We start from the raw sequence: 22,407 nt of genomic DNA on the forward strand, positions 1-22,407 counted from the left end.
GTTAAGCCAGTGAGCTCTGGAGCCAGGCTGCCTGAGTCTGAATCCCAGCTCAGCCACGTCCTAGCTCTGTGGCTTCAGGCAATTGACTTAGCCTCTCTGTGCCTCTCTTTCCTCTCCTGAAATTGGAGACAATAATAGCACCCACCTCAGAGGGTTTTGTGAGCAAAACATTAGTTCAAATGCATGCTATGGCATAGCCTGGTACAGATGTTTGCTGTTATTCCCAGGTCGAGCTGGGCCTGAGGGCTGTGCTCCGTTGCACAATTCCCACGCCTTTCCTGGCCAACAGATAGCTCATCCCCTGGAATAGTCCTTTCCGAGCTCTGACCAGTCTCCCTCAGGCAGGAGTTCCTAGAAGGGTGCAAGCTGGGGCAACATGGCCAGTGCAAGCTGCGAAAATAATCACGCTTCCAGGGAGGCCCCAGGAGGGACAGACATTTTGGAAAGTGAATGTTTATGAAGCTCAGCTCCGGGGCGGGGGGCGGCGCAGGGCGGGGGACAGCGCAGGGCGGGGGACAGCGCAGGGCGGGAGAAGAAGGAGCCTCTCTCTACTCCTCTCCCTTCTCATCCTCCCTCCCACGGAACCTCAGAACAGCCAAGGGACCTGAGGGGGTGATGGGAGTGGTCTTTGGCAGGGTCAGAGGTCTGACACTCTGAGGTTCAAATCTCATATCTCACTGTTCCTTCCTGCCCTTGCCCTGCCAGTGACATCAGGAGGAGAGACCGCAAAGGGGCAGGAGGGCAGGGCGGTGTGATGGGAGTGAGGGAAGAAAGCAGCTGTCAGAGATGTAGGGGGGCTGCTGCGCCCAAAGGAAGCAGGAGGCCATGTGCACGTGCAAAGGGGAGTATATGTGAGTGTGTGAATGGGTGTGTGTGAGAGAGAGCCACGTGAGTTGGTGGGTACAGGTGACTGCATGTGTGAGTGCCTGCGTGTCTGACTGGGAAGAGAACCGTAGACCAACCTCACCAGCAGGGACTTTTTCAGTCCAGACTCCTATTTTACAGATGAGGAAACTGAGGCTCAGCAGTGGGAAGTGAAAAAAGGCCCAAAGTCACTAGGCAAGTCAGGTCCTAGACCCCGGTCTCTAGACAACGAATCCAGGGCTGAGAAGGAGATGGGGGAAGGTGGGGGCCAGCAGACACATTTGAAAGGGGAGGATTGGAGACTTTTCTGACTCCAGCCCTTCCCCTCCAGCTCCTGTCCACCGCCAGCTGTTTCTTCAGGCTGGAGAAGGAGGCAGGACAGGGCTGCCCAGGAGAAGAAGGAGGGGAGGAGGGGGCCGGAGGCGGCTTTGCAGGGTGCGGGCGCCCCGGGGGAAGGGTCCAGGCACCGGCCCCCTCCTTCCCTGCAGACGCGGACTCCCCAGCTCAGCCGGGCCGTGCGGTCCTTGGGGCCCTCGGCAGTGGCAGCGGCCTCTCTCCAGCTCTCTTGCCAGACCCAGCCTCCAATGCGGGGAGGGCCTTCCAGAAAGAGCTTGGGGGGCTTCCCAGCTTGGCAAAGCTGAGCCCTAAACTGTAGGAGAGGAGCAGCCTAAGCCCACCAAAGTCCTGGCCTTCCCCTACCTGCCCCTCCTGCTTCCCCACCTGGGAAAGGGAGAAAGGACAAGAAAGTCGATCTGTGTGTGATGTGCGAGGTGGCGTCCGGGGGAGTCCTTTAAGCCTCTCCTCCCAGCACTGGCGGAGCAGGGCCTCCCCCCTCCCCCTCCTCCAGAGCCCCCTGCCCGGGAGGGGCTCCCTCTGCCCTTCGCCTGGGGGAGGATGGGAAAGACGGTCCACGCTGGCGAGGACGCTACAGCCAGAGCAGGCGCTCCCGATGACTCACAGGCCCGGAACGCCTTGGAGAGAGGCAGCCGCAGCGGGGCAGCCCCCTGTTCAGCTGGGGCCGCTGGAGAGGAGCCAGGGCCTGGGGGGCGGGGAGGCGAGGGGGAGGCGGAAGGTCAAGAAGCAGAGTCCAGGAGAGGCTGCAGCCTGGAGCCAGGACTGAAGGAAAGGTCACTGAGAGGTGCCCGAGGGAGGGGAGACAACGCGCCTCTCCACTGCCATCCTGGCCATACATCCCACTCTCTACAAGCAGGAGCGATGAAGGCTCCATAGAACAGAAGACGCCCCCGCCTGGCCTTCAGGAAACTCCCTGTCTTGAGAACCGTTTGAGAAGAGGGCCATGTCCTGCGCAACCCCTTCCTGGGTCTGAGAGTGACACCTCCGGTCCTGAGGAAGCAGGGGGGCTTCAGTGACCTCCCTTGCTGCTTACCCACTCCAACATGCTCCCCTCCATTTACGGGCCTCTTGTTTGGGAGGGGAAACAGGCCCAGAGTGGCCTGGGGACACAGGGAACACCACTGCTCCCCCAGGTCTGCCTGACCGGGCAGAGTTCTGGGCTCAAGGGGCCTGTGTCCTTCTGCTCTTCCTCTCCCAGGCAGAAGATGCAGCTAAAGACTTCAGTCTACGTGGCAGGCAGAGGGGGGCCTGCGAGGGAGAGGAGCTGGGAATGAGGTCAGCGGGTTGGATAGGCCAGGCCGTGGCTGTGAAGGCATCTGGGCTGCAGCAGTCTGGAAGGTAGGGGCCCCTGGGCCAGGCCACTCCCAGACCCAACCCGCCGTCCACCCGCCCACCACGGCCTCTTTCCCGTCTGCCGCTCCTCCCCTCTTTGCAGCCCGCACTCCGCCCAGGCCAGATGGTTCACATCAAGCATCTTCCATGTGGCAGTTCCACCCTGCCCACCATGCTCCCTTCCCCCTCTAGCCACATGGCTCAGTGTAGGGTTGGGAAGCAACTCTCTTGCCTGGCCGCCCCCCACCCCAGGTCGGGGTGGGATCCCTGTATCGTATCCCTGTATCATGTTAACCTACCCCCCAATCCCAGCTGCTTCCCTGGCCCCTCCAGCTCCTGTCCCCCACGCCTTCCCCCCACCCCACCGCCTTCTTGAAGTACATCAGAGATCTTACCTCTAATCCCTTAATCTCAGCTGTGTGACTTTAAGTAGGCCACTTCCCTTCTCTGGGCCTTGGTTTTCTCCTCTGCAAAGAAGGGAGGACAGGGCAGAATAAGCTCAAAGTTTCCTTCCAGCTGAACATCTATTGTTCTATGATATTCCCACCTTGAAACTATAAGGCTCTGGACCTAGTGGAAATTGAACACCAACTTTGGAGGGGTCATCTGGTCTACATCTTTGCCTGTGCCCAAGCCATATTTTCTTGTTGAGCCGAAATCCACAGACCTCACTCACTTACCTTGCACATCCTCCTCCTCCCATGGGCCGCAGCCTTCTAACTTGAGTTTGTCTGCTGTCAAGGTGTAGGTTCTCTGGACGAGTCCTTGGCAAAAGGCTCACAACCATACCTTACTCAAAAGCAGTAACTGGCTCTCTATGGCCACCAAATTGTTTATGAATTTCTCTCCTTGAATTCCAAGCCTCTAGAAGTTGGCCCCAGCCTATTTTTTTTTTTTTTTTGCGGTACGCAGGTCTCTCACTGTTGTGGCCTCTCCCGTTGCGGAGCACAGGCTCCGGACGCACAGGCTCAGTGGCCATGGCTCACGGGCCCAGTCGCTCCGCGGCATGTGGGATCTTCCTGAACCGGGGCACGAACCCACGTCCCCTGCATCGGCAGGCGGACCCTCAACCACTGCACCACCAGGGAAGCCCCCAGCCTATCTCTTATAGCCTTCTCTTCCACATCTCCTCTGCCCAAGGTGCGTTCTCTCTCTCTCTGTATGTGTGTGTGTGTGTGTCAGCCTTCCCAGGTTTGGGGATGCCTTCCCTCCCATTCCAACCTTGCATTTCAAACCCTCCCAGGCCCAGATCAAAAGCACACGCTCCTCCAGGAAACTTCCCTTGTCTCCCACTGGCATCCTCATCATCCCTTGAAGCTCTCTGGAGGCTTCCATTTACCTTGCTGGATAAGGAGGTCTTATTACTACCCTATTTCACAGATTGGGAAATGAGGTTTAGAGAAATGAGGTAACTTACTCAAAGTCACATAGCCAGTGCTGCCTCGGGTGAGAGGCATTTTGGGGTTTATTTTATTCCCCTTCCTGACTCTGCACTCTCTGAGGGCAGAAGCTGTTGTCCCAGAGTCTCCCCAATGCAAGGCTGGCCCCAGGAGGTCTGCAGTAACCATGCACTGAATAGAATTGACTAGAGTGTCTGCCACAGGCAGCAATCTCAGGATCATCTTCCCTAAACAGGGTCCCTGTCCAGCCTCCTCTCTTCCAGGGCACCATACCATTCAGTCTCCCTGGTCAGAAGAACAGGGGTCATCCCTGCTGTTCACCACCACACTCCCTCATCCAATCTAATCCCAATGCCTATAAATTCTGCCTCCCAAACCCCTGTTGAACCCACCCCCTTCTCTATCTTTATCCTCTTTCACCTGGTCCGGACTCTCATCAGCTCTCACCTGGGCACCTGCAGTAGCCACTTTCCATCACAGCCATCTTTCAGTACCTGCTCCCCTGAGTGACCATGGTGACCTTTGACAAATGCAGACCTGATTGTGACCGTCCCTGCTTCAGACCCTCTATTGGGGCCCAAAGCTGTAAGGACAAAGACTAAAACTCCTGATGTGGCTTCTTTGGCCTGCCTGGCCTTTGCTTCCTGTGCTCCAGCCACACTGTCCTTCTCTGGATTTTATTAGCATCTAGAACTTGCCATGCTCCCTCCTGCCTGAGATGCCTGCCAGTCAGAGCTCTGTGTTCCTTTCCTTCCTAACCTTTACGGTTGCAATTACATGTTTATTTACATGACTTCATTCATGTCTGTCTCTACTAGACATAAGCTCCATGAGAACAGGCACTGAGTGCCCAGTGCCTAGCAAAGTGCCTGGCATATAAGGATGCTGAACGAATGATTCTGGATCCTTCCTGTGTCCAAGCCAGACTCTGTCCAAAGGGGTGCTCTGCCCAGAGCTGGTGCAATTGAGCAGAGTGGGGTCCACCCTTGCTCACCTTCCCATCCAGGCAACTCCAGAATCCCAGGTTTGCCCAGAGGAAGAACTGGTGGCTGATGTAGACAAGGAAAGACACCAGATATCTGTGGCTGGGGATTCCTTGTGGGAAGATGGGAGTGGAGGTGAAGTAAGAAGATCAGGACTTGGACAGGTGCCTCTGGCTCACACAGGCTGCCCCTTCATTCTTTTTTTTTTTTTTTTTTTCAAATCCAAGCGTCAAAGAAACCTTTGCATCTAGCCCCTGAACACTGCAACCAGACAGCCGGTGGTGATGCGAGCCTTACCCCACCTTGATCCCCCCTCCCCTGGACTGCTGAAGCTCTCTCCTCTGGTGGAGAGCATGCACGCAGGAGACAGCCACCACCCCCCAGGAATGGATGGAGCACCGGAGATGCCAGAAGAGAATATGAGAGAAACAAGAGGGAGGGAGAAGCAGTGTGTGGTGGAGGGGTGGGCCAATGGGACAGAGGCAGAGGAGAGAAAGAAAAGAACGAAGAAAAAGAAGAGAAATAGGTGAAGAGGAAAAAGGTTAAAAGGTGGGGGGAGATAAAGGAACAGAAAAAAGAAAAGAAGCAGGGGATGGGGTAAAACAAGGGCAGAGGTGAACCAAGCCAGAAAGGGGAAAGTAACAATTCAATTGATTCACTCACTCAGCCTTTAACAAGAATTGACTCTGTCTTCAGACACCGCAAATGGGTCCAGTGATCTGATGATGACCTTGACAGGTCCCTGCCTGGGGAGCTCACACTTCAGCAGGAAAGATGGGCTTTGACCCTTCACTTGTGATCACAAGAGTGGACACTAGGACTGTGGCCCCCAAGCCTTACAACATCCCCATCCAGCACATTATTCTCACTTGGGACCTGGCTGCAACCTGGTGGGGCTGGAGTGGGCGTGGGGAGTCCTAATACCACCTAAGGACCATGCTCCATCCCTTCTCTCCCAGCCTGTCCCAGCTCCTCCCCTGGCTCCTGTGCCTCAATTTCTCCCTCTTGGCCTGGGGGGGTCCTGGAGAATGTGACGGGATCTGCAGGACTAGAAAGGAAGCTTTCTCTTTAAGAGCATGGACTGAGGGTTCGCTCTAGAAGAAAATGAAGTGGAGGCAGGGACTGGATGTGGATATTTGAGAAGAGGAAAATCGAAAAAGTCACCCTGAAAAAGAGCTCTAGAGAAAGAAGCCGAGTCCCATGAGACAGAAAGAGGAGGGAGGCCAGAGACAAAAAGACAGACAAGAGTGGGGAGGGGGGACGTCAGGAAAGAAAGGAAAAGAGAAGGAAGGAGGGAGGGAGGATGAGGCATCTTACAGCTCTCCTCCCTTCAGAGCTAAACTCCTCCCCTTCAGAGCTAAACTCCTCCCCTGAGCTGTCTGCACTCTGACCCTGTTTCCGGGCCTCCCACTCACTCCTCAGCCGGCTCCAGCCCAGCCAGGTTCCTCGTCTTGTCACTCCACCAAAACAGCTCACACTTAGGGCACCAATCACTGCCATGTTGCTTAACGCAGTGACCATTTCACTCCCTATCATACTAAGTCTCTCTGCAACATATAGCTCTCCCTCCTTCTAGAACAATCTTCCCCCCGCATACAGGACACCCCCAGTCCTCTCCTCCTGGCCCTCCTACTTCTCCCACTCTCGTCCTGTCTCCTGTGCAGGCTCCTCCTTCCCTTCCCAACCCTTAAACCCTGAGGGTCCTCAAGGCTCAGTCCTAGCCCTTCATATCCCCCCCCCCGCTCCGTACTTTCTCGGGAGATAACTCCGTCCACGCCATCACCCTATGGAGGCGGGGGTCCCACATGTGTCTCTCCTCTGGACTCCAGACTCAGATACCTAAGGGTTCCCTCCATGTGTCTGACTGGGTGTCTCATAGGCACCTAACACTCAGCACGGGCAAACTTAATTCATCATCTTCCCTCTAAGCCTGGAAAGGATGAAGAGATGAAGGGAAATCTCAGGCCAAAGGACTTGGGTTGAGGCTGAGGCATAGAAAGCTGTGCCTGGAATCTAAGGCCCCAAAGACCCAGACAGTGCAATGCTGAGGAAAAGGAAGAAGAGAGAACCCCCCGCTCCTGGGGTCTGTCCCCCAGCTCTGCCTGCAGGGGTCCTCAATACAAACCGTGCGGGCTCCCTGATGGGGACACATGGAGACCCAGTTCTCTCCTGCAGGCTCACTCTTACACCCCCTGCCCTCCTCTGTCCTCAACCCCTCTCCCAGGGACGCTCCCAGTCTGGGGCAGGGCATTCTGAAGGGTCAGATCAGGGAAGGAGGGCAACGGAACCTCAGCAGGGGGACCAGAGAGCTGGAAAGGGCTGACCAAACTGCTCACCAGGTACACCAACACCTGGGCTGCCTCTTCTCTTTTACCAGACACCATGCAGTCCAGACCGGGACTTGAGGGGCTCCGGGGGGAGGGGGAGCTGGGGAGCACAGGCGCATTGAGGGAGGGCACTTGGGGAAATTTGGAGAAGGAGCGAACTCAGAGCTCAGCACTTTCTTCCTTCTGTTTTTCTTCTTGAGGAATTTTTTTCCCCTAAGTGCTGATGACTTTACCATTTCTTGGGGGTGGGGGGGAGGAGATTTTGGCTTTTCCTCCCCCCACTCCAAATGCCAGACAAAGTCTTACATTCCACAAGAAGCCAGAGCTTCAGAGTTTCCTAAAGATGAGGTGGCGTCTCCTCCCCCTCCGGCCTCAGCTCCTGCTCTCCTTCCTCCCCCACCAAGTCTCAAGCCCTCAGTTCTGGCCAAGGAGGCCCAGCCAGGCTGGGAGGAGACCCCAAGCACATTCTTCCTCTCACTGTCATGCTGCAGAAATTAAAGACACATCTTGGGGCTGGGCGCCCGCCAAGCGTTTCAAGTCGAAAAGTGGCAGAGGAAGCCCTGGGCCTCAGCTCTGTGCCACGTGTAAAGGATGCTTGGAAACCTTCTGCCCACAACCCCTGGGATGGGGGTCTGAAACTGGACATTGGGGTGGTGGCTATCGCACACCATGCGCACAAAGCCCACCCCCCAATCCTAGGGGTCGCTAAACATTCTTCAGAACCACAGGCCCATGATGTAGCAAGTCCCAGTCCACGTCTCTGAGCCTTAACCTCCTTTAAGGTGGTCAAGTGAGCGCGGCCTGAACAGGGAGCATGTGGGGAGGGGGCTGTAGGTGGGAGTACTTCTGGCTGCAAAAACGCAGCAAGCGGGGAGGTGGGCAGGTCGCAGCAACCCTCACCTCCAGCCTGCGACTCTCCACCCCAGACAGCCATTCCAAAGGGGTGACCACTCTGAGGGGCAGGGCTCGTGTCCCCCGTTGGGGAGGGGGTGCTCCTTGCCCCTGACCCACACGGGAGGGGGCAGGAACTGCCATCTCAGCACCTCAGCCCCCAGTCCTGCCCTGCAGTAGCTGGCACCAGACGGGGGCAGATGCCGGGCCACAAGTTGCTACCACATGGTGGGGATGATTGATGAGGGACCGTCGTCGCTCCATTGCTGTCTCCAGCCCTGCCTCTCTGGAAACTCTATATTTTCCCTTTAATTATAGCCCCTGCCGTCTCCCTCTGCCGCCCCACCCGCACGGCTCATCCTGGCTGCCCACGGCCAGCCGGCCAGCCGACGTGGCTCCCTCCCCTTCTGTTCTCTTGGTCTTTTTTTTCCCTTTGCCTTCGTTGCACAAAAGCAGCTGGGGGAGGGCGTGGAGAGGGGCAGGGGGAGGCAATGGAATCTTGGATGGTTTGGGGGAGGCGGGACTCCCCACTTCCACGTTTGCAGCTCTGGAGTGGTGGGGGTGGGGCTCTGCAAAGGGATCCTCGTTGCCTTCTCCTGGGTCCACAGATTTTGGCAGGATCAGCGGCCTGGATAGATTGGGGTTGGGGTCGAGCATGGTTAGGAGGCTGGGACATAGAGAAGGGAGGACACTGGCTTCTGGAGGCATCTCCTCCAAATATAGCCTGTTGATGTTGGGGTCCCCACTGCCTTTCAGGGTGTAGATGATTCTCTCCTGGTTCCAGGGACAAAGAGCAATGCCCTGGATTTTCAGGAAAAAGGTGAGGCTGTGGGAAACATCCTCTAAAATAAGGTCACTCACCTGCAATCCCATCTCATACTCCCAAGGCAAGTCTCCCCCAGACACCCAGATTCTCCCATATGTTCCCAACCCTGAGTCCAGGTACAGACAGAGACAGATCTTTAGGCAGCCCCCAGAAGGAGAACCCTCTCTCTGGCCAAGTGCTCTCCAGCACAGGTCTCTCCCGTTTGGCTGTGCCGGGTAGAAGGGTCTCTAACCAGGGCCTGGCCACTGGCCATGACAGACCCTAACACAAGACCCTTTTCTAAGTCGCCAGTGACCACAGCCCTCCCCATGCACACGTACTCTCCCCCCCCCCGGGGTGGACGAGTTTTAGCAATTTCCCGCCACCACACTGCTGCTCCATCACTCAACACCAAAGCTTCCTTCTGGAGAGACCGCGGAGCCACATTTCTCAGCCAGTGCCTCAGCCTCCCCACCCCATCTCTCTCAATCATGCTGAGGTCTGGGGAGAGCATTTCACTTCATCGTGGAGCCTCGAGCATGGCCGAAGAACTGACATCCTCAAATAAAAACCCTCTTGCTAGCACCCATCCCCAAGTATCTGATCCTTAACGTCTACCAATGAGTCCCTAACTTGTTCCCCCAATATTCCTAAGTTCCATACCCCAGCCACACCAGAAGACACCCCTAAACAGGCACATCTTTTTTTTTAGGTTCTCCTGCTTTAGAGGGGTGCCCAGCTGGCCTCTTCATGCCCATCCCCTAGCTCTTGCCAACGGTGTCAGGAGGGTGAATGAGGCATGGCCAGCAGGACTCCCTCCCAATCACCCCCAATCCTTCCATCTTTGAAAGGTTCCCTAACCAGCTCCCCAATTCCAGTTCCGCCCCCCAGGTCGGGGGTCCCAGGAAGAAAGCCGAAGAGGCGCCCCTACCCACTCTTTAGCCCACACTATATTGAGGACCTAGCCGCATCCCAGCGGCATCATCTCTGGCCCTGGCTGGGCTGGGGGGCTGGGGAGGCAGAACTGCGAAGGGGGGGAGGTGTGCGGTGGACTCCCTTCCCTTCCCTTCCCTCCTCCTCCCCCTCGCCGTTCTCACTCCCAAATTGGGGGCCGGGCCAGGCAACTCTGATTGGCTGGGGGACGGGCAGCCGGCTCCCCCTCTCCCAGGGGCAGGGTTCCTCCCCGCTCTCCATCAGGATGGTATAAAAGGGGCCCGGGCCGGTGGTCGGAGCAGACGGGAGTTTCTCCTCGGGGTCGGAGCAGGAGGCACGCTGAGTGTGAGGCCACGCATGAGCGGACGCTAACCCCCACCCCAGCCGCAAAGAGTCTACATGTCTAGGGTCTAGACATGTTCAGCTTTGTGGACCTCCGGCTCCTGCTCCTCTTAGCGGCCACCGCCCTCCTGACGCACGGCCAAGAGGAGGGCCAAGAAGAAGGCCAAGAAGAAGACAGTAAGTCCCAAACTTTTGGGAGTCTAGGGCTGCTTGGTATCTTGCCCTGCGTTTGGTCCCAGGGGTCCGCGACTTAAACTGAGACTCGGGATGCTCCGGAGGCTCAGGAATGGAAGGAAGTTGGTGAGGGCTCGTCCTCGGCGCCCTGGGATAGAAGGGACCGCACTCTGGGTCAGGGTGTAGATGAACGCCCCCCAGGAGTGAGAGGGGAGGATGCTGCACGGCGCGAGTTGGCACAGGAGGAGTTCTGAGCGCGCACTGTGAAGTACTGCGGGGAAAATGGGGTCTGGACGCCGGGTGGGGGGAAAGGACGTCGAAGATGGGATGGGGGCGCCGAGTTGGGAGTTTGGAGCCCAAGCTATGAGTGATCAGAAGGGCTATGAGATGATTCATAAGGAAAGATTGTTTACCCTCTCTGCAGGCTAGACAATGTTCCTGGGGCCGCGGAGGTGCTGGGCGGAGCGGGGGAGGGGGCGCGGAGCGTGGGCGGGTTGAAGGAAGAGAGTCTTCGACGCGGACTTGGTCAGGCAGAGTCCTTGCGCCCTCTGCTGACCTACACTGGGCAGTGCGCCTCCTTATCCAGCGCTTCCCCGCGCAGGAGCCGGAGCGGGAAGACCGGGATTGTTGCCCGGTGTGGACCCCACCTCTAGACCCGGAAAATAAAGTTGGAGATAGGGTAGCCCCGTCTCTAGAAGAAGTAGCCAGTCGGGGGAAATTGCTTAGTGTCGCCCGCCACCTAGTGGCCGTCTGGGTAGACGATCCGCGGTGGGCGTGGTTAACTAACTTCATTTACTATTTGCGGACTTTCTGGTTCTTTGGCTAAGGAGTGACCCAGAGGCACTGGCTGGCTTTGGGAAACGGGGGTTGTCACTGAGAGAGGCCTTTTGAGATGTCTGGGCGCTGGAGGTTAGGGCATATCCTACTTTTACGGTACGCTTCAAGTCTCTGGGCGGGATCCCACGCCAATCAGCCCCTCCCCCATCCTCCTAGCCCCGCCCACGCCATCCCACCTGCGCCGGGAATGGGGCGGGATCCGGGCTAGACCTCTTGTCTCTCCTGCCGTCCCCTCCTCCTGTCTCCACCCAAACCACGCCCCACAAGCCTGCCCTCTGGTTGGGGAGCCTCTCTTCCCACTCCTCCACCCCCCACTCTCCCACCCAATGGCTTTTTATTTCACTTGGCTTCAGCGCAAATGGTCTGGGGTTGGAGTTGGAAGCAACCCCGGCCTAAACCTTTGTTTAAATTCCTGAGAACTGGAAGAGTTATAGCCGCCCTGGCCAGGCGCCTCGGCCCTGTCACTGGCGCTGATGAGGAGCAGATGAACGTTTAAGGATCGGGGGAAAGGGAAGGAGAGGCGGGAAAGGGAAAATCTGAACGTGCCTCTAAGACCGAGGGGAAAGGACGGTGGGGTTGGGGTACCTGGAGCCCCGAGGTGGGGGACTCGCGCGCCGCTGACAGCCCCCATCTCCCCCTCTTGCCCCAGTCCCACCAGTCACCTGCGTACAGAACGGCCTCAGGTACCATGACCGAGACGTGTGGAAGCCCGTGCCCTGCCAGATCTGTGTCTGCGACAATGGCAACGTGTTGTGCGATGACGTGATCTGCGACGAAATCAAGAACTGTCCCAACGCCAAAGTCCCCGCGGGCGAGTGCTGCCCCGTCTGCCCGGAAGGCGAGGGTATAGCTCGGGGCCTGGGCCGGGGCGGGGGCGGGGGCTCTCCCTTGCCCCGCGCAGGGGAGGCGTCTGTTGCCGGAAGCACCTAGAGCAAACCTTGCCTCTAAGCCGCGTCTCTTCCCCCCCTAGCGTCACCCACGGACCAAGAAACCACTGGAGTCGAGGTAATCCTCTGCCCTCGACTTTCGCCACCCCGCCCAGGACTCTGCACGGTTCTCCTTCTCTAACCCGCTTCTCTTGTTTCTTCTGCCCCAACCCCATAGGGACCCAAAGGAGACACTGGCCCCCGAGGCCCAAGGGTAAGCGGTGCCCTCTCCCGGCTGTTGGGGCTGGAGGTGGGCGTGGCTCCTGGCCTGCGCTCACCCGGCCCGCCCTCTCCCGCTGCAGGGACCCTCTGGCCCCCCTGGCCGAGATGGCATTCCTGGACAACCTGGACTTCCCGGACCCCCCGGACCCCCAGGACCTCCCGGACCCCCTGGCCTCGGAGGAGTAAGTGGAGAGTCGAGGCGTTCGTGGAAGGCCTTATGTCACCTCACCCCCACCCACCCCCCCCCCACCACCCCCCCCCCGCCACCGTGGGGTTTTTGGTTTGCTTGTTTGTTTGTTTGTTTTGGCAGATGGCATACTTCATAGTATGAAATAACTTCAAACTCACAGGGAAAAAAAGAGAGAAAAGTTGCAAAAATAATGCAAAGAACTTTCACATATCCTTCACGATTTGTCACATTTGCTTTATCAGTTTCTATGTATAAATATAATTATCTGGGGTTTGTTTTTTTTTCTAAACCATTTGAGAGTAAGTTGCTGGCATTATGTCCCTTTGCTCCTAAATACTTTAGCATGTATTTTCTGAGAGCAAGAACATTCTCTTAACATGAGCATTGCACAATGACTACATTTTGGAAATTTAACATTGATACAGTACTATTTATTATCTAACATGCAGTCCATATTCAGACTTCACCAATATTCCCAATAATGTCCTTTATAGCTTTTTTTTTTTTTTTTTCCTGTTCCAGGATCCAAGCCAGGATCATGAATTGCATTTAATTGTCATGTCTCTTTAGTTTCCTTTCACCTGGAACATTCCTCAGACTTTCTTTGTCTTTTATGACACTGAAATTTTTTGAAGAGGCCTGTTGTTCTGTAGACTATCCCTTAAATTGGGTTTGTTGGATGTGTCTTCATGATTACATTCCAGTGATATGTCTTGGGCAGGGCTATGCCACACGTCATGTTGTTATCCTGCATAGCGCAGTCACATCAGGAGGCACATGATATCAGTTTGTCCCATTACTGGTGATATCTTCTGCCTTTCAACTCACTGCCCTGACCCTGCTTTCTCATGCACTCTCTCTTCTAGAACTTTGCTCCCCAGATGTCTTACGGCTATGATGAGAAATCAACAGGAATTTCTGTGCCTGGCCCCATGGTGAGTCACCAGCGAGGGATGTAGAGGACAGAAGAGCAGATGAGGATCCAGACAAGATAGGCCAGGGAAGGGCTATGGGGTGACGTAGATAACTTAGGAGCTCAAGAAGACCTTTGGGACCTCAGAATCCAGAGAGGATGCCAGGCAACTGGGTGGTCTGAACGGGAACCATGGGAGATAACCTTTCCTACAGAGGCTTCATTATGGCCTCCCTTTCTTTTTCTTCTGTAGGGTCCTTCTGGTCCTCGTGGTCTCCCTGGCCCCCCTGGCGCACCTGTGAGTATCCAGGATGTCTACACCGCTTTGGGCTCTGGGCTTTTGGAAAGAGGATTGGCATGAGGGCAGGGAAGGTGCTCAGAGATCTCTTGGTGAGATGGGGGACAGGTTGGCAGGTACCTACTCTTCTAACCCTACTCCTCTCTCCCTGTCTGCCAGGGTCCCCAAGGTTTCCAAGGCCCCCCTGGTGAGCCTGGCGAGCCTGGAGCCTCAGTAAGTGATCCCCAACTTGTACTCTCTATGCAAATACACACTCCCTCTACAAATACATGGATTCTCCTATTGAAGGACCACCATCTGGGGTCTTTCTTACCTCCTTCTTCCAATCCTAGCCTTCCCCTTCTTTTTTCCTTATCCTGGCCATTCTAACATCCTCTCTTCCTGTCTCCTCTAGGGTCCCATGGGTCCCCGTGGTCCCCCTGGCCCCCCTGGCAAGAACGGAGATGATGTAAGTAGCCCTGGTAAAGAGATGCCATCTGACCCCCACCACCTCTCCATGTGTTAGGTCCCTGTAATCTCTACCCCAGTGCCCCCACCACCTTTGGGGGTGATACCCAGAGAAAGGAGGGCACGTTCTCCTTGATGCGTGGGACTGACCTTGAACAAGGAGCCTCCTGGGATGTTTCCCCATCTTCCTAACCGAGGTGGCTGTCTCTCCCCTCACCCCAGTCACCTTAAAGCAGTCCCCAACCCCATCCCCTGATGTGAATGGCTTCCCTAGGCTTAACCACTCTGGGTACCTCAGATTCTCACTGCACGTGGTGAGATTAAGATGCTGGTGACAGAAATAAACAGAAATTCCTTTGGAGGGAAGCAAAATTCAAGCAAGGGTTGCATGGTAGATTTAAACTGAGATAAGATTCTGGGCCCCTAAGCCTGACCCTCAACAACCCCAGGAAGACCCAGGCCTTCCATACTTTTCCAACTCAGGGGGCACGGGCACGATGGCCTTTTCTCTTTCTCTCAGGGTGAAGCTGGAAAGCCTGGTCGTCCTGGTGAGCGCGGGCCTCCTGGACCTCAGGTGAGCAGGATGGTGTGGCTGCCTCCAGGCTTTGCTGCATTTGGGCTTCATTTGGGAGCTGTGTCCACAGTGGTGTCTTCTAACAGCCCTGCCTTTGTCCTTTTCTTTTCTCTCCAGGGTGCTCGAGGATTGCCCGGAACAGCTGGCCTCCCTGGAATGAAGGGACACAGAGTGAGTCCCCTTGGTGTCATCTAAGTTCCCAAAGTCCCAGAATCTCATTCCAGCCCTTTCCCCAAAGGATCCTGGTGTGCGTCGTGGTGGGTGGCAGCTATATAAGTTCCAAGGGATAGAGAGTAGACATCAAAGAGAACTTCCCTCCATTGGGAAAGAAATCCCAATAAAGGGATGCAGTGAGATCTTGGGCCAGTTGGGGCTTAGTCTAGCTCAGACACAGGGAGATAGCTGTGATGACTTCCTGAGGCTCCTCCTCAGGTCTGGGTGGCTGTCAAGGTTGTCCACAGTCTCCACAAGGTCTCACTTTGGCCCTCTTCCTATCTTAGGGTTTCAGTGGTTTGGATGGTGCCAAGGGAGATGCTGGTCCTGCTGGTCCCAAGGTAAGTGGCTGTGTGACTGTCATGGTCCTCCACCTCCCCTGCAGTCCCACCATGAATGAATTTCTAACTCTATTCTCTGCTCTGTAGGGTGAGCCTGGTAGCCCTGGTGAAAATGGAGCTCCTGGTCAGATGGTGAGTGTGTCCAGGTGTAGAAGGAGGAGAGGGAACAGGATGTAGGGGCAAGATGGGGGCTTGGGGAGAGGGGTGTGTCTCCTGTCTAACCTGGCTTCTCTCGGTTTTGTTGTCAGGGCCCCCGCGGTCTGCCTGGTGAGAGAGGTCGCCCTGGAGCCCCCGGCCCTGCTGTAAGTACTCCTGGCCCCTTGGGGGACTCCAGGTTCTGGAAGGGGTTCCCCGGGAGCTAAAGGGGCTGAGCAGTGCTCCGTGAAGGTAACCGGGGCTTTCCGCTCTCTCCCGCAGGGTGCTCGTGGAAATGATGGTGCTACGGGCGCTGCTGGGCCCCCTGTGAGTCCAGCCCTTAGACCTCGGTGCCTGGGATTGCGGAGGGGTCTCAGCGTCAGCTCTCGGGTCTGACAGCGGGGGCAGGACGGAACCCCGGGGCGTGACTCGCAGCTGCCATCTTCCTTCTCACCAACGTCCCCCCTTCATTCACAGGGTCCCACTGGCCCCGCTGGTCCTCCTGGGTTCCCTGGTGCAGTGGGTGCTAAGGTGAGACCCCCGCGCTCCAATGAGCGGAGCTCCCGCAGGCCAAGGGGTGGGCATCTCCCTGCTCCCCAAACCAGAGGGACCCAGAATCAAGAGAGAAGCCCAGTCCCCAACACCTTTGTCCTGATCTTGGAGTCCTGACTCTTGGTCTCCTGTCACGGCCCTTCACCCCCTGCCATCCAGACATGAGGTTGGACTCCCAGGGTGGCTCCTGACATGTTCTTCCTTCCAATCCAGGGTGAAGCTGGTCCCCAAGGATCCCGAGGCTCTGAAGGTCCCCAGGGTGTGCGTGGCGAGCCCGGCCCCCCTGGCCCTGCTGGTGCTTCTGGCCCTGCTGTAAGTGTCACCTCCTCAGTACCCCCCGTGCCTCTCCCTAACTCAGAGTCCTTGCCTGTCACCCACCCACCTCTCTCTGTGTCACAGGGAAACCCTGGTACTGATGGACAGCCTGGTGCTAAAGGTGCCAATGTAAGTATCCTGCAGGTTTCAGAGCCGCCCCTGGTACGCACCTTCCACCCACCCTGTGCCCTCCGCTCCTGGACTCAACTTGTTCTGCCTCCCACAGGGCTCTCCTGGTATTGCTGGTGCTCCTGGCTTCCCGGGTGCCCGAGGCCCCTCTGGACCCCAGGGTCCCAGTGGCGCCCCTGGTCCCAAGGGTAACAGCGTAAGTACTGCTCTGTCTCTCCTGCCCCACCCCATGAGCTGGCTCACGTGGCCCTTGTCTGGGAAGTAAGAAGATCCAGGCCAACCGAGCATCCCCACTCTCCACTCATCTTCCTCTCCTCCCACTCAGGGTGAACCTGGTGCCCCTGGCAACAAAGGAGACACTGGTGCCAAGGGAGAGCCCGTAAGTCCCCCAGCAGCCCCTTGGGGGAGGTCCAAGGAGCAATGGGAGCCCCTGGTGCTGGACACCCAGCCTCAAGCCCGCTCTGGAGCTGGTACCAGGACAGCCCCTCACCACAGGCCGCCCCCTCCTCTCTGCCCTCTCCAGGGCCCCACTGGTATTCAAGGTCCCCCTGGCCCTGCTGGGGAAGAAGGAAAGCGAGGAGCCCGAGGTGAACCCGGACCTGCTGGCCTGCCTGGACCCCCTGGCGAGCGTGTAAGTGCCCCCTTCTCAGCCCCAGTGCCGGCCTGGTGCCCACGTGTCTGAGCTCACTGACCTCCTCTCTGCCCACAGGGTGGACCTGGTAGCCGCGGTTTCCCTGGCGCAGATGGTGTTTCTGGTCCCAAGGTAATCTCTCTTCATGGGTGGGAGGCTCGCCCTGCTGCTCCCTGGACGTGACCTTCCTCTCCCAGATGTGGTCAACCGCCTCCCACTCCCACCGCCCAGTCGTTAGTACCCATACTGGGGCTGCAGACCTCTCTCTTCACACTTAGCCTCACCTTGACCTTCCTACCACCACCAATGCCTCTCAAAGCACCCCCCACAGCCCAGGAGGAAGCAGAGGGCAGCCCGTGATAAAGAGACCCTAATTGTCGCTGTGACTCCCCCAACCAGGGTCCCGCTGGCGAACGCGGTGCTCCTGGCCCCGCTGGCCCCAAAGGTTCTCCCGGTGAAGCCGGTCGACCTGGTGAAGCTGGTCTGCCTGGTGCCAAGGTGAGACCCCGGCCCTCTGCCCAGCTTGGCCCATGACCCTGCCCATCCTATGAGGGTTCTGGAGCAGGACCACAGATCCACCTTCTAGAATGTCCTCCACCCCAGCCTCCACTCTCCTTCTCCCCCTCCCCACTCACACCTCTCTGCCTCCCCCTAGGGTCTGACTGGAAGCCCTGGCAGCCCTGGTCCTGATGGCAAAACTGGCCCCCCTGTAAGTATCACTCCCCCAGGCCCACATCGGTCTCCTGACCTCTCACCCGCTGTCCTCACCTCCGCTTTTGTACCTTCCATCCTCAGGGTCCTGCTGGTCAAGATGGCCGCCCCGGCCCCCCAGGCCCTCCTGGTAGCCGTGGTCAGGCCGGTGTGATGGGTTTCCCTGGGCCTAAAGGTGCTGCTGTGAGTATTCAGTGAGGCGTATCACAGGGACAGACACACTTGGGGCGAGGGTGGGGGTGGGGGGAAGAGTCCTCGCTGTGGGGCCAGCTCTGCCACTGACTTGCTGTGTGGCCTCAAGCCACTCATTGCCCCTCTCTGGGCCTCAGTCTCCCTATTCCATAAAATGAGAGACCTCTCCTGGCTTTACTACCATTGCTCTATCCCTGGAAATAAGTATCGTTGGCCCCCAAACACACACACACACACACACACACACACACACACACACACACACGGATAGGATGGGCCTTTTGCATGATAGTCAGCCCCAAATCTTGGTGGGTTCTTTGAGGTTCAAAAGGAGATATCAGAAGAGATGAAAGCCCTTTGCAGCTCAGGTCACCAAAGGCATACAGTGGAGAGAGGGGCCTAAGGGGCAGGTCGTCTGGGAGGAGAGGGCTCAGGGAGAGGCCAAGAGATGGAGCAGTCGAAGCCAGCAAAGGCCTTCCTCGGGCCAGAGCTGATTGATAGATTAAAAAGCTCCTTAACAATTCCACCAAAGTAAACGGGAGGGACCCAGGAGGCCCCGGTTTTCCACTTCAGCTTCCTCAACCCTAACTCTCTCTCCCCACAGGGAGAGCCCGGCAAGGCTGGAGAACGAGGCGTTCCTGGACCCCCCGGCGCTGCTGTAAGTATCTCCTCTTGGTCCCTGTCCCCTCCCTGCCTCCGCCCGTGTCTCGTCCCTACATCCTGCAGGAGGGATGCAGGAGGCTCCAGCCCATCCCCAGGGCGTCAGGACCCCCAGCCCTCAGGCCCCCCACCTGTGCTCTCTTCCTCAGCTGTCCGCCCACCTCACACCCTGGCCTCCTTTCACTCTCTCCCCATAGGGTCCTGCTGGCAAAGACGGAGAAGCTGGGGCTCAGGGACCTCCCGGACCTGCTGTGAGTGTCCCTGACGGGGAGGCCTGGGGAGGGGTGCTGTGGGGCAGGAAAGGGGAGAGAGCCCCCGTCCCTCTTCTCCTGAGCCTTCCCGTGACCGCAGCATTGCCTCCGTGCAGGGCCCTGCCGGTGAGAGAGGCGAACAAGGCCCTGCTGGTTCCCCCGGATTCCAGGTGAGGCCTCACGGCTGTCAGGTGTTGGGAGAGGGGCACGAGGAACACCTCTTCCAGATTCTAATCCCTCGCTTCCCGCCCCCCATTTCCCACCTACAGGGTCTCCCTGGCCCTTCTGGTCCTCCTGGTGAAGCAGGCAAACCCGGTGAACAGGTAAGGGGTAGCAGCCAGCTGAAGAGATGGGGCGGTGCAGGGAACACAGAGGGAGAGTCCAGCCCCCCCAGCGAATCAGACAACCTGCAACTAGAGGGATCAAGGTTAGACTCGAGGAAGGACTTCCCATCATGAAGGGTGCTACACAGAGGGGAGCAAAGAGCTGCACCTCTGCATGAGAGGATCTGGAAGGAGCTGCGTGGCTGCTGGTCTGGATGACTTCTTTTTAGAGCTGCTGGACTACCCTGGCTTTCCCTCAACCCCAAGTTTGGAGAGGGTGACGCATTCACGCAGAGCAGTAGAGGGATAATCCCGGTTCAGTGCTGAGGAGGGCTTGGTCTCCAATCACAGACCCCAAGGGCTAGCCCCCAGGTGGACACGTATTCTTTCTAGTTGGGAGGACCGAGGTGGGTTCTGCTCACTGGTGTCCCTCCCTCCCGCTCAGGGTGCTCCTGGAGACGTTGGTGCCCCCGGCCCCTCTGGAGCAAGAGTAAGTAGAGCCTCTTGCTGCTTCCACCAACGTGCCCCGTGCTTGGCCCCGTCTCTGCAGCCACCTCATGGGCCCTGTCCTTCCCTTCCAGGGCGAGAGAGGTTTCCCCGGCGAGCGTGGTGTGCAAGGGCCCGCCGGTCCTGCAGGTCCCCGTGGGTCCAACGGTGCCCCTGGCAATGATGGTGCTAAGGTAAGGGCAGCACAGGGACCAGGTCTCACCCTTCCTGTGATGGGGGATGCCTGGCTGTGACCAAAGCCAGCTGGATGTTGGGGAGGGATGGGGGGACAAGACTGGGGTGGGGTCCATGTGCAGCCTGCATTTCTGGGCTGTGAGCCTTTCCTCTTAGCTAGTACCTGTCTTTGGCCTCGGAACCAAGCCTGGGAGAAATTAAGAGGGGGCTCAAAGCTGTGACCCACTTCTGAGACCCCAAGCCTCACTCGAGTCTTCTTGGTTGTCATACAGGGCGATGCTGGTGCCCCTGGAGCCCCTGGTAACCAGGGCGCCCCTGGCCTTCAAGGAATGCCTGGTGAACGAGGTGCAGCAGGTCTCCCAGGCCCTAAGGGTGACAGAGTAAGTTGAACTCCCCCTCCCTCGAACCCTGTGTGGTTCCCATCTCTCTCTGCTTCAGATCCATCAGCATCTCTTTCTACTCCCTTGGGTCTTTCCCTCTTCTCCTTAATCCTCCCTTCTTCTTCTCTGGCCTCTTGGCTGATGAATCCTTACCTGTAGTCCAGGCCCTACCCTTCCCATGTGTTACCATGGCAACAAGAGGTGGTGGTGGGGTGCCTCCTGGACGAGGAATCCCTCTACACAAAGCAGGAGCTTCTTAATCTAAGTTCCCCGGAATCCCCGCACAGACACCTTTCCCCTGAAAGATCTTGAGTCCTTGGCACACATGGGGGCAGGGCAGACACAAACTGGGGAGGGGTCCCAGACACAAGCGGGATGCTATAGGTCACCTCCTTGCCCCACACTGGAAGTCTCAGGCTTTCCTATGTCTTTAGGGCGATGCTGGTCCCAAAGGTGCCGATGGTGCTCCTGGCAAAGATGGCGTCCGTGGTCTGACTGGTCCCATCGGTCCTCCTGGCCCCGCTGGTGCCCCTGGTGACAAGGTGCGATGGCTGCCTCCCCACCTTCTTCCCTAACGCACAGCTTCCCCAGCAAGCCTGGGCACAGCTCTGCAGGGGAGGCAGCTCCTGCCATTCCCAGCTGGTGCTCCAAAGGTGGGGGGCCAGGAGGGAGGAGGACTCTCCTGGGTTACCTGCCAGGAGTATTCAGCATGGGCCCCTGACCCTGAGCCTCTTGTCCCTCCCTCTCAGGGTGAAACTGGTCCTAGCGGCCCTGCTGGTCCCACTGGAGCTCGCGGTGCCCCCGTAAGTACAGAAGACCCGGTTAAGGCTCCATACTCCACCCTTCTCTCCCTCCATACTACCCCTGGCCCTCTTTCTGGCCCTCCTCCGCCTTGGCTCCCACCTGCTCTGGTCCCTGCGGAGTGCTCCTCAGGCCCTGCTTCCCCACCCTCCAGCCCATCCCACCCCACCTTCCCCCCGATCAGGGCATCTCTCCACGTGCCTCCTTTTCTTCTAGGGAGACCGTGGTGAGCCTGGCCCCCCCGGCCCTGCTGGCTTCGCTGGCCCCCCTGTGAGTACCGAGATCCCTTTCATCTTCCATCTCCAGCTAGGCCCCGGGGCCTTGAGTGACCGGATGGGGACGGAGGCATTGGCCTGATTCAGAGAAGGAGGGCTGGGGGGGCTGTCTCCCGTTCAAGCATCTCCCTGCCTGGACTTCCGGCCCTTCCCCCGCTGACCTCCTCGGCTGGCACGGCCCTCTCCCCCACTCACCGCACCCCTCCCCCCAGGGTGCTGATGGCCAACCTGGCGCTAAAGGCGAGCCTGGTGATGCTGGCGCTAAAGGCGATGCTGGTGCCCCCGGCGCTGCTGGACCCACTGGACCTCCTGGCCCCATTGTGAGTATCTCGCCGTCTAGGCCCCGAGCTGCCGGCAGGCTGGATCCAGGACGGGCCCAGCCGTGACGCCTCTGTGCTCTCCTACAGGGCAACGTTGGTGCTCCCGGACCCAAAGGTGCTCGTGGCAGCGCTGGTCCCCCTGTGAGTACCTCACTCTGATTCTCTGCCGAGGCTCTCCCCAGCCTGTGCTTGGAGGGGGGCAGCTGGCCAGGTGAGGGGCTCCTCTCCCTCTGATTGCTTCTTCGTCCTCTTCTCCAGGGTGCTACTGGTTTCCCTGGTGCTGCTGGCCGAGTCGGTCCCCCTGGGCCCTCTGTAAGTGTCTGTGGTGGAGACTCCACCGGTCTGGGAGGGGATGGGGCACAGGCCGTCAGGAGCGCGGTGGGCCCGACTACGGCTCCCGTAATGCTCCAGAATCCGATGGATTCTCACAGCCCCCATTCTCCCCAACCAGGGAAATACTGGACCCCCTGGACCTGCTGGCCCTGCTGGCAAAGAAGGCAGCAAAGGGCCCCGTGGTGAGACTGGCCCTGCTGGGCGTGCTGGTGAAGTCGGTCCTCCCGGCCCCCCCGGCCCCGCTGGTGAGAAAGGATCCCCTGGTGCTGATGGACCTGCTGTAAGTGCGCTACGCTCCAGAGGGGTCCAGAGTGCGGGCAGCATCCCTGGCCACTGGAAGTCACCTCACCCC

General features: G+C 58.1%; 1 protein-coding gene across 5 annotated transcripts in view; it reads left to right on the forward strand.

Moving 5' to 3' along the window:
* COL1A1 (collagen type I alpha 1 chain) overlaps window positions 1–22,407 on the forward strand; it is a 239,087-nt gene that overhangs the window by 211,578 nt on the left and 5,102 nt on the right. For 2 of the 5 annotated variants that reach the window (XM_082604420.1, XM_082604419.1), the window contains exons 2-32: window positions 14,186–14,239; window positions 14,759–14,812; window positions 14,930–14,983; window positions 15,313–15,366; window positions 15,454–15,498; window positions 15,615–15,668; window positions 15,784–15,828; window positions 15,979–16,032; window positions 16,267–16,365; window positions 16,453–16,497; window positions 16,595–16,693; window positions 16,823–16,876; window positions 17,021–17,128; window positions 17,207–17,260; window positions 17,528–17,626; window positions 17,784–17,837; window positions 17,924–18,022; window positions 18,636–18,689; window positions 18,889–18,942; window positions 19,059–19,112; window positions 19,212–19,265; window positions 19,711–19,755; window positions 19,847–19,945; window positions 20,219–20,326; window positions 20,761–20,868; window positions 21,076–21,129; window positions 21,344–21,397; window positions 21,615–21,722; window positions 21,810–21,863; window positions 21,981–22,034; window positions 22,174–22,335. In XM_082604420.1, the coding sequence (XP_082460546.1) occupies window positions 14,192–14,239; window positions 14,759–14,812; window positions 14,930–14,983; window positions 15,313–15,366; window positions 15,454–15,498; window positions 15,615–15,668; window positions 15,784–15,828; window positions 15,979–16,032; window positions 16,267–16,365; window positions 16,453–16,497; window positions 16,595–16,693; window positions 16,823–16,876; window positions 17,021–17,128; window positions 17,207–17,260; window positions 17,528–17,626; window positions 17,784–17,837; window positions 17,924–18,022; window positions 18,636–18,689; window positions 18,889–18,942; window positions 19,059–19,112; window positions 19,212–19,265; window positions 19,711–19,755; window positions 19,847–19,945; window positions 20,219–20,326; window positions 20,761–20,868; window positions 21,076–21,129; window positions 21,344–21,397; window positions 21,615–21,722; window positions 21,810–21,863; window positions 21,981–22,034; window positions 22,174–22,335 (2,181 nt within the window). In that variant the 5' untranslated portion in view covers window positions 14,186–14,191. Of the gene's footprint in view, window positions 1–10,173; window positions 10,409–11,891; window positions 12,087–12,212; window positions 12,248–12,346; window positions 12,383–12,470; window positions 12,573–13,446; window positions 13,516–13,746; window positions 13,792–13,950; window positions 14,005–14,185; window positions 14,240–14,758; window positions 14,813–14,929; window positions 14,984–15,312; window positions 15,367–15,453; window positions 15,499–15,614; window positions 15,669–15,783; window positions 15,829–15,978; window positions 16,033–16,266; window positions 16,366–16,452; window positions 16,498–16,594; window positions 16,694–16,822; window positions 16,877–17,020; window positions 17,129–17,206; window positions 17,261–17,527; window positions 17,627–17,783; window positions 17,838–17,923; window positions 18,023–18,635; window positions 18,690–18,888; window positions 18,943–19,058; window positions 19,113–19,211; window positions 19,266–19,710; window positions 19,756–19,846; window positions 19,946–20,218; window positions 20,327–20,760; window positions 20,869–21,075; window positions 21,130–21,343; window positions 21,398–21,614; window positions 21,723–21,809; window positions 21,864–21,980; window positions 22,035–22,173; window positions 22,336–22,407 lie in introns of those variants that run through there. The other 3 variants (XM_082604416.1, XM_082604417.1, XM_082604418.1) reach the window with 3 other exon arrangements.

This window comes from Mesoplodon mirus, assembly GCF_964341445.2.
Source record: "Mesoplodon mirus genome assembly, chromosome: 18".
NCBI classification, from domain to species: domain Eukaryota; kingdom Metazoa; phylum Chordata; class Mammalia; order Artiodactyla; family Ziphiidae; genus Mesoplodon; species Mesoplodon mirus.